The sequence below is a fragment of the Zerene cesonia genome, unplaced genomic scaffold, assembly GCF_012273895.1.
Source record: "Zerene cesonia ecotype Mississippi unplaced genomic scaffold, Zerene_cesonia_1.1 Zces_u002, whole genome shotgun sequence".
Lineage (NCBI taxonomy): Eukaryota > Metazoa > Arthropoda > Insecta > Lepidoptera > Pieridae > Zerene > Zerene cesonia.
In genome coordinates this window covers 2654125-2664205 of record NW_024045132.1, presented here as the reverse complement: position 1 = coordinate 2664205, position 10081 = coordinate 2654125, and the positions used below count along the sequence as shown (strand labels likewise).

General features: G+C 31.9%; 2 protein-coding genes across 2 annotated transcripts in view; one reads left to right on the top strand and one right to left on the bottom strand.

The window, feature by feature from the left end:
- LOC119838296 overlaps positions 1–6121 on the bottom strand; it is an 8104-nt gene extending 1983 nt beyond the window's left edge. The window contains exons 1-10 of the mRNA XM_038364164.1: positions 5965–6121; positions 5306–5499; positions 4866–5027; positions 4126–4407; positions 3358–3517; positions 2756–2903; positions 2231–2390; positions 1672–1879; positions 531–1253; positions 2–321 (exon numbers count right to left, since the gene is read on the bottom strand). Of these exons, the coding sequence (XP_038220092.1) occupies positions 2–321; positions 531–1253; positions 1672–1879; positions 2231–2390; positions 2756–2903; positions 3358–3517; positions 4126–4407; positions 4866–5027; positions 5306–5491 (2349 nt within the window). The 5' untranslated portion in view covers positions 5492–5499; positions 5965–6121. The remainder of the gene's footprint in view (position 1; positions 322–530; positions 1254–1671; positions 1880–2230; positions 2391–2755; positions 2904–3357; positions 3518–4125; positions 4408–4865; positions 5028–5305; positions 5500–5964) is intronic.
- Positions 6122–6925: 804 nt separating this feature from the next.
- LOC119838383 (NEDD8-activating enzyme E1 catalytic subunit) lies at positions 6926–10060 on the top strand. Its single transcript, XM_038364318.1, has 6 exons — positions 6926–7540; positions 7638–7798; positions 8071–8239; positions 8534–8783; positions 9152–9371; positions 9760–10060. Exons 1-6 carry the CDS (start codon positions 7203–7205, stop codon positions 9975–9977), a joined length of 1356 nt encoding a protein of 451 aa, XP_038220246.1. The 5' UTR covers positions 6926–7202; the 3' UTR covers positions 9978–10060.
- Positions 10061–10081: the final 21 nt, after the last annotated feature.

Here is a 10081-nt window from a genome sequence, read left to right as displayed (position 1 = left end):
TTTTCTTTTTATTTGAAACTGCTTTAACATTAGAGACCGATATCGAATCCCTGTAACCTTGGGCTTCCATTTTCAGTAGATTTGATAAATCATATTCGAAATCCTCATTTTTGGGTCTCGTTCGTTTCCTGACTGGTCTTCTAGGTGCAACTGATGTCATATCATCGAGTCTGAGACGTTTGCTAGTTTTCTCCTCAGAGTCATCTATATCAGACGAGTTTTCATCAAATATCTTTGAATTTGAAGATGAATCGTTTTCCAATTGTATGACGTCTTTTTGAGGTGAATCTTCGCCATCCTTGCTATCTCCATCTGCTTCATCTGCAATAAACAAAATATTTTCATTATCATTATCCTATTTAACCTTTAAGATTTTTATACTGCAATGTTAAGATTTCAATGTGCAATAGTTAAAAATTTAATCAATCTTTGCTAAAATGAATCGAAATCATTTCTTCCATTTAAGATTCAGTATTTATATTATTACTAAGGGTATAGGGAACAAATAAAAAAATAATAAAGGATCATACCATTAGGGACTTCTCTCTTTTTCCTTGTACTGCTTCTATATGGATTTGATTTTCTCTTTCTACTTCCCGTTTCGATTCTTGTACTACTAGATGAACTGTCATCGGACAATCTGCTAGAGTCACTTGAACACCTACTTGGTCGTCTAGAGTCAGGACTAGTTTCATTAGCTTCACTTGTTTCATCAGTTACATCAGAAAGCATTGTCGCTTCAACACCATCAATCGCTTTAACTGTACTAAAATAGAAATCAGAATCACCCTTTAGTTTGTGAACTATCTTTACATGCTCCGGAACTTTCTCGAATTCATAATGCTTGAAATTACACAGTTTGCATGCATAACGCAACCATTTAAAGTGACCTGCAACGTGATTGTATAGTTCGTTCGCTTGCTTACATTTGAATTCACATTTTTTACATGACAATTGGTCTATGTCAACATCATGTAGCACTTTTCTTTTCAGTGCATTAAAATTGCTTTTCTCTGCTTGGTGAGAAAACCTTAGCTTATGCATAGGTTTGAAAGAGTCTACATTAAAACTAGGTTTAGGCGGATCTTCAGTAATTTGTTCTATAGGCTCGCTATCAACAACTTCTTGATTACCAGTTACTCCAACAATACTCATAATAGCTTCCGTCAAAGTGTTTTCATTTTGAACTTCTTTTTTCTCCTTTTGTACTTGCGGTTTCGATGGTGATGGTGCCTCTTCGGTAGTATTCTTTTCTGCAAAAATTAGCAAAAAAAAATATCTCAATCATGCTCTCAATATTTTATTACAATTTCAAGACTCTAATTTTTTAAAGATCATCAGGCAATCCGCTACAAGAGGCTGTACAAGCAACTTATAAAATATTCAATTTGTGTTTGTGCCATACGCATAGCGTTCACTTAAAGGCGTGTCTAACCCGTGAGTAGAGACGGCCCCGAGTGGATTGGATGTTAATTAGCTCGGCGCGTTGCTAAGGCAAGAACAGGCGTGCTCACCTTTAGGCAGCTGTGGACGGTAGCAGTTATCTATCTAGATGCGTTCGGCGCATTGCTATGGCAACACGTGGCGTGATCACCTTCCGGCGGCGGCAGCCCCTAACGGTTGTATACCTAGATGCACTCGGCGCGTTGCTATGACAACACGAGGCGTTACCTTTGGGCGGCGGCCCCTTGTGGTAGTCCTTGCGGATCTGTATCTCGATGCGCTTGGCGTCGTGCGGGCGGCGCGCGGCGGCGAGCGCGCGCACGCGCGGCTGGCACGTGTTGGTGTGCGCCGCGAGCGCCGCGCGCCGCTCGAACGTGCGCCCGCACCCGCCGCACCGCGGCAACTCGCCGTCCCCCTCCATGTTGTCCATCCATGCCTGATGCATATACATTTATTTGTTACTTTTTGCACGTGGGAGATACATAATATCGTAACAGGTCAACTTAATCTGATAGAGGTACATTTCAAATATCTAATCTTAATTGACACACAGTATGAAATAATATACATGATAGAAATTATTTAATTCGAAATCTTAAACGAAATCATACTTACATGATAACATTACATGTGTATAGTTGAAAATTTTTATTACCATGTTTAATTTCATTCACAAATCCTCATATTTCCTTGCCAAACTCATAAATATAAGAATGTCACTACAAAATCAGTCAAATCTTGTATGAGATTCGCCGAAACACGCATACAGACACAGTAGATTAATTACCTGATTTTCTTGATCTATTCTCTCCTCTTCAGTAATTTTCTGTGCTGTAGCAATTTTCATACTAGACTTGCGCTTTTCATAAAACGCCGGTGGGTTGTTCATACGGAAGGCTTTTGATTGAATTGTTTCACGCAATCTTCGAATCTGCGCTGCAGTTTTTCTAAAGAGTAAAAAAGTCATTATGGTAGCCATAATTTATTTTTTATTAATTTACAATCAATCGCTAAACCATAAGAATTTTTTTTTTAATTATAATGGCGTTTCCGGAGAATTTGTGTATCAGTTGACGTCGGGTTGGTCTGTAAAAAGATTAAAGACAGCGCATGTGTTCCCTAACAAAAGGAGGGTAATGATACCCATTTAAATTAAAGTACTTACTTTAACTTGAACCTAAGGTAAAAGTAAGTGTTATATCTTCATAACATTTTAAAGAAAATTCCCAATTGGTGTTACATGTTGTACAAAATGAAATGCAAGTTTTCATTCTATTTCAAAACAAGACATAATAATATGTTTCCGACATACCTATGAACTTTGAATAGATGCCTGTAAACACTCCACGATGTTGAAAATATTTCGAGACAGTCTGGACACGGATACACGAGGCGACTTTCCAAATGTTTCGTTTTTATGTGAGACTTTAAGGTCTTTTGTGTTGAGAATTGAAGTTCACCTGAAAATTATTATTAATATGAGTATGAGTAAATCAATCTACAAATATGTAAATATAAAGGACAAAGAAATACTTTATCAAAGATATGAATTAAGTACTATTTATATCTAGCTAATATTAAAAACGTGAAAGTATATAAGTATGGGTGGATTTATGGATGTTTGTTACTCTTTCACGCAAATAGCTTATTACATCTGTACAAAATTTGGTACAGACATTAGTTTGGCTTAGCACATAGACCACTTTAAACCCGAGTACCATGCAAGTGACGCCACGGGATACAGCTAGTTTTAAGTATGAGTATATAAAACTAGCTGTATCCCGTGTTCTTATAGATACTTCTTACATGATTATTACAAATTGATATTCTTAGAGTACCATATATAATTATGGTTTTTAAGTAATTGTGCGCGGTACTGTAAAAAACAATATCTTTTTTTTTGTTTGTACTCACATATTTTACACTTGAGATTATCCAAACAATCATTTTCTTCATCGTCACTTATTTGAATGACACCCTCATTTTCCGAATCCACATTACTCTCAATTTTAAATTTACCATCACTTTGTAGAACTGCATTTTGTCGTGATAGTATTGTATCCAATTCATTTACCTGAAATGAAATAAGAAAATTCACATCCATTTATTCTAATAACAAAGAACTTGTATTTCAACAATGACTAATAAAAAATAAATTTAATATTTTTAAAGTAGACAGACTTTTGAAGTTAGTGTAAATAAAAAGATACTATCAATAAGCATTGTTGTAACACAAATTGAAGACAAAGGTTAAACTCAATTAAGGATTCAAATAGAATCATTTTCTTACGTTAATAACTCAGCCAAATATACGTCAGATTTGCGCTCCAACGCTTCTGTACAATTTTTTATGTATTTAAACAGTTAAATACACCATTTTTAATTAGTTATATAACAACTAATTTACAGTTATCATATAATTTCCAAATGAACAATAATTCTTGCAAAAAAAAACATTCAGTTTTTGACTTAATGTAACATACTTTAATTACATTGTTATATCTTCTTTTTTTCTTTACATTGCTAATTATGCTCAACTATTCAAAAATGGCTGAACAAATTATGATGAAATTTCTAAAAATAAATGACTCAGGGTAAACTCCTACCAATCATTATTATTTAACAATGTTTTACTATTGTAAATATTAATGAGAATGCCTGCTATTGAATAAAATGAAATACCTGTGTTCGCATATCGTCAACATTGGAAGAATCATTGTATTTAATATTTTGATAAACAGCAACAGACGTTTTAGGAATTTTCTGCAAAATAACTTCTTGTTCCTTCAATTGATCCTCTTGAATACCTCTAGATGTGACAATCTTTTCAATTACTGTAGTTAAATCTTTTGTCATGGGTATTGCATCATTTTCTTCAATATTTTCATTGGGTTCTTGTGACTTGTCTTTTAGAAACTCCAAATAATTCTCCTCAAACTTCTTTATTTTCAATAATTCATTGGCCTATAAAATGCAATATGATTATTTGTGATGCATATTTTCATTGGAGTTGTTTGGCAGAGATAGCTGCTCACAAAAAGTCAACTTAGTACATTTTCTTGTATTTTTTTTGCGTAATTTTTTTATCATTATACATTCTTACACTACTATCTTACTTTTAGAAAAATGTTTTTAATAAATAAGAAAATTAATGAATACTCCTTAAACAAAGTCTAGTACAGTCAACGAAAGATAATGAAATGTTGTAGATACTTACAACAAAAAATAGATAAAAAATATAAAAAAAAATCTTGTATCACTAGAAAACAAAGACCTCGTTACTACTCATATGTATTACTTCCCACCATAACCATATATTAAGATAACAATAATTCAATGTTATTGATCAACATACAATTTAACTATAGCTTCACTAATTTCTGTCCATGCAAAATTTTAACTATAACATCCACATTACGTACCGTTGAGTTGACACTTGTGAAATGACTATGCACAGTACAGTTGAACTTTTCCTTACAATAAATCCTTTTGTGTGAAATGAAATTCATCAAACTTCTAAATAAATTCCTGCAAACCTTGCATTCATATAGCAAATCACACTCATTTGTCAGTAGTTCTTTAAGCTGAAAATTAAAACAATAAAAATTTAAACATTACTAAAAAGTAAGTTAATTATAAGTAACACTTAAGTTTGTGTATAATATTTAAGTTGTACTTTCACTAAATTCATTAAATAAACTACCAATAGTATACAATGAGTCATACTTGATTAGAAAAGCATGGTTCTTAAACATATATATACAATACATATACGAAAATATAATTTTGACTAAGGCATCTGTTTGTGAAATATCAAAAATAAAACATTCAAAAAGATTAAAAAATTCAAAACTTATCTTACCTCCTCTGTGGCTAAATCAAACACTTTTCTTGCTTGGGCAAACCCTGTTACACTTGTAGGTATAGGCTTTCTAAGCAAACTATAATCAAGATCTTCCGAGTCTTCATTATTTTGTGTAACATTTTTATTTAATTTGCTCTTGTCTTCTTTTCCTTTCGTCTTAGCATTTACTCTATTACCAGCCATATTTACATCTATTGACGAATTTACATTGTAATTAGTTTAACTTAAAAAGTGCGCAAAATGCAGGTTCACTAAATATTAATTTTCGTATTATTCTCTTATTGTATTGTTTAAATATAAATTCATAAGTCATTTATAACCATGAACCTCTTAATAGCTACGACATCGCATACCGTCTAACTACCAAAACGACATTGTCGGTGGCACATTGTTATCTAATATCAAATATAATTCAAATAACGTATAAAACTGTATAAACACACCGCATTTAACATTGATAAATTAATTTAGTAATAATGTTCGGTAACATAAGCATGGGTTTTTAGCTGAATAGATACTGAATATCTTTCTATTAGCCTGTCAGTCTCTCCCTCAAATATCATGAAAAACATTGGTTGTTATAACGTTAAATTTTATTTTATTTATAGATTTTACTGTATAGAATCCTATTAAATCAATTTAATATGCGTACTTACACCAAGTTCCTTGAAATCGCAAACATGAAATTGGCTATCTTCGACCACTGCGCCTCCATCACACCTCCATAACTAACAAATGAATATATAGGTACATACACGATTGTCCTCGGATTTTGCAATTTTGTATTCTATGCTTACCAACCAGCCACAAAATCATGCAATATATAAGTTATCTGTGATGCACTATTTTTAAATGAATATACAACAACTTATAAAATTATGAGAATAAAGATTTAAGCTATTTAATGTAATATCAACTGTTTTTAAAATGTAAAGCTTTATTGCTTTTTTGAACGATTTTTTATATACCGGAAGTAAATAATGAAATCCATCTGAATTGAATAATAACGCCATGAATGAGGTCCCGTAGACTCGGTGTTGTAAGTGCCTAAAATAATGTTGCTAGTATTATTTAATACAAATAATGTTGGGACGAAAGAGATAGTGCCATTGCGAATATGCTGTCCGCTTTTTAGATGAAAAGGGTAAAAAGTAAAAAGGTAAAGGATTGATGACTGGTAAGAAGGAATGAACAGGGATAGGTCAGGAAAAGGAAATAGGCCTCTAACTCTTCCACTCACAGCATGAAACACAACTGTGTTTTGAAATGTTGAAAGCATGCTACTTCATGCTTTCAAATTACTCGCAGTAGCATGTTACATACTTCCCCGGTGTAAGCTGGCCCAATTCGTACCCAACCGTGCTCGACTTTGCGATGATTTTTAACTCAAACCATAACATTCCTCCTTTTTAAAATTCCATGCCGTAGATAGAAAATACTTTCTGTCTACGAACTTTAAATATTACTCAATTTTAATGTATGATATAAACTTTATTTAATTGCAAAACCTAGTTATAATTTGTAAGTTGAGTTTCTACAAGTATACTGCGTAATTTTCTTTACTGGGAATTTTTAAGGACAGTTCATAATAATTAGAAGCCGGCGCTGTCAACGTCAGAATTTGAGATTTTCCTTGACAGATTACCGTCTAACGATTATCGTCGATTTTTAAGAATTACTGTATTTGTATGTGAATATATATTGTTTTCGATGAATTGGAATTTACAGCCTAAAATTTAAATCCTTTCAAACACAACTATTGAACAAATTATTATCAATAGTGATCCAAAACAATAAATCGTCACAAAGTGTCATTTTTTGGATTTGCTGAATATTATTATTTGATTCATTGCTTACTCTTTGATCAACAACATAAATCAAAAAATCCACAAACATGTCTTCAGGCGAAATGCAAACCGCAGATTATCAACAGAGGCGATGGCATAATATCAGAAAAGTTTTGGAGCGATCAGGCCCTTTTTGCCATCCAGACTTTGAAGCTTCCGCTGAGATACTTGATTTCATAATGAATTCTTGCAAAGTTCTTATAGTTGGAGCAGGCGGCCTCGGCTGCGAGCTACTGAAGGACCTGGCTTTAATGGGTTTCAAGAAGATACACATTGTAGATATGGATACAATAGAATTGTCCAATTTGAATCGACAATTTTTATTTCGAAAAAATGATATAGGTTTATCAAAAGCAAAATGTGCTGTTGATTTTGTGAATAGAAGGTATATTGAATCAATATAAATCCATGTTTATAGAACACCTAACATTCATAAATTTTCACATAAATTTTTTAAGCTTCTCATATTAATTTTATTTTAGGGTTCCTGGCTGTGAAGCTGTAGCCCACCACTGTCCAATACAAGATTTGGATGACTGTTTCTATCGCCAGTTTCACATTGTTGTGTGCGGACTTGACTCCATTGTGGCTAGGCGGTGGTTAAATGGCATGCTTATGTCATTGCTGCAGTATAATGATGACAGTAAGTAATTTTTTTTTCTAATTCAACTCATAAATATATTTTTTTTATGTGAACAGTATTATTTATATTAATTTATATTTATAACATGTTACATGTTTGTATATTATCATAAAATTGCATGAACATAAGTAATATATTACAATATTATTTTATTGAAGCATTAAACATTTTAAAAAGTAAATTTTCATATCCATACAGTTTGCGAGATGAATTTTATATTACGTTCTCAATACCTACAAATAAAATGTAAAATATTTTTAAATGTATTTTAGGAAGTTTAGACCAAAGCAGCATAATTCCCTTAGTGGATGGTGGCACAGAAGGGTTTAAAGGTAATGCAAGAGTGATCTTACCTGGAATGAGTGCATGTATTGAATGCACTCTCGACTTATATCCACCCCAGAAGACATTTCCATTGTGTACAATAGCAAATACCCCGAGGTGAGGTTTGAAAATATTATGTTCTAGAAATGCAATAAAGTTTCTTAATTGTAATCAACACAAATTTTATAATTTCAGTCAAACCACAATCAAATCATAGAATCTTAACTGACTTACTTGGTTATTTTATACATTTTACAAAATGGTTTTGTACAGTTTTTAAGACTGTAAATCAACTGAATTATCATATGCTTTTGTATTTATAATATTAGTGAATTTAAGGTTATTCAAAACTGGAGACAGCTTTATTTTTTTTTTCAAGTCACTCAAAATTTAAGTTATAATTTTTTTTAGGTTGCCAGAACATTGCATAGAATATGTAAAGGTAATACAGTGGGCTAAGGAAAATCCGTGGGGAGGTTCTACTGCCCTTGACGGTGATGACCCACAGCATGTGGCGTGGGTGTATGAGAAAGCTCAAGAGAGAGCAATGAAGTATGGAATCTCTAATGTTACATACAGATTAACACAGGGTGTCTTGAAGAACATTATACCAGCGGTAGCAAGCACTAATGCAGCTATCGCGGCAGCTTGTGCTACTGAGGTCATTATATTATTTCATATTTGCTTACTATTATAGAATATATCGAGTCTGAATATCAATTGTTCTTAATTAATTACTATCTCGACACTCAACTCAAATTAAATGTTTAGAAATTAAAGACTTTTAAATGCGATTTATTCATTATATTTTCATTCAGTCTCCCCATGACCACGCTCGCTGTAAAGTGTTCAAAACATCGGGTTAATAATTTAATGAATAAATCGCGTTTAAAATCTGTTTAAAAGTCTTTCATTTCTAAATGTATAATACTCGCGTAGAATCAACTTAAATGGTTTAATTTATTGGACCCTTATAAATGCATTAAATATTTAAACAATTTTACATTTTGTTGTGCATTTTTTCGATAGGTATTTAAGTTAGCGTCATCCTGTTGTGCGAATATGAACAATTATATGGTTCTTAATATGTCTGATGGTGTCTATACTTACACATTTAATGCTGAAAAACGCACAGACTGTGTCGCATGCAGTAACACAACACGAGTGATAGAAATTGAACCAGATGCAACTTTACAAGCGATTTATGACAAATTATGTGAAGACAATGCCTTCTTGATGAAGAGCCCAGGTTTGTTTCAAAACCGTTTTTTAGTTAAGCTGGTGTGAAGACTATAAATTTATAAGAAATATATATATATATATATATATATATATATATATATATATATATATATAAAGTATTTCTTTTTGCTCTATAGATTATAATAATAACTCTACTTTTTTCTGTCGATACGAATGACTTTGCAATTACAACTTTTTTTTTTCACTTCATTTTAAGTATGAAGAAATAGCATTTTAATTTATTTGAATTATAATACTAATAATAAAGTCTTTATTTTGGAGTAACAAGACCCAATATCAGTTTTTAAAACAATTATACAAAAATTATTACGCAAATTTATGGTTTGTTATAATTCTAAATATGGAAATATTAATGTAATTGAATTTGTTTTTAGGTATTACCACAATTATTAACGGTCGCAACAAGACACTATACATATCTTCAATAAAAAGCATTGAAGAGAAGACAAGAGATAATTTAAAAAAGAAAATTACAGAATTAGGACTTTATAATGGTGCAGACATTTTAGTGGCAGATGTCACCACCCCTAACACATTAACAATAAAGTTGAAATTTTCAGAAAGCAATAATGATGTTGATATGTCGCGTTGAAAAGCAATAAAGTAACCAAATGCTTATTGTTTTATCAATAATAATAGTTGAAATAAATGTGCTTCAAATAATACTGTTTTAATTTTTCGCTGTTTTATTTTCGT

Coding starts and splice junctions, on each gene's coding strand:
- LOC119838383 (XM_038364318.1), top strand. CDS start 7,203: ATGTCTTCAGGCGAAATGCAAACCGCAGATTATCAACAGAGGCGATGG. Junction 7,541..7,637: donor GTTGATTTTGTGAATAGAAG/GTATATTGAATC, acceptor ATTTTATTTTAG/GGTTCCTGGCTGTGAAGCTG. Junction 8,240..8,533: donor ACAATAGCAAATACCCCGAG/GTGAGGTTTGAA, acceptor AATTTTTTTTAG/GTTGCCAGAACATTGCATAG.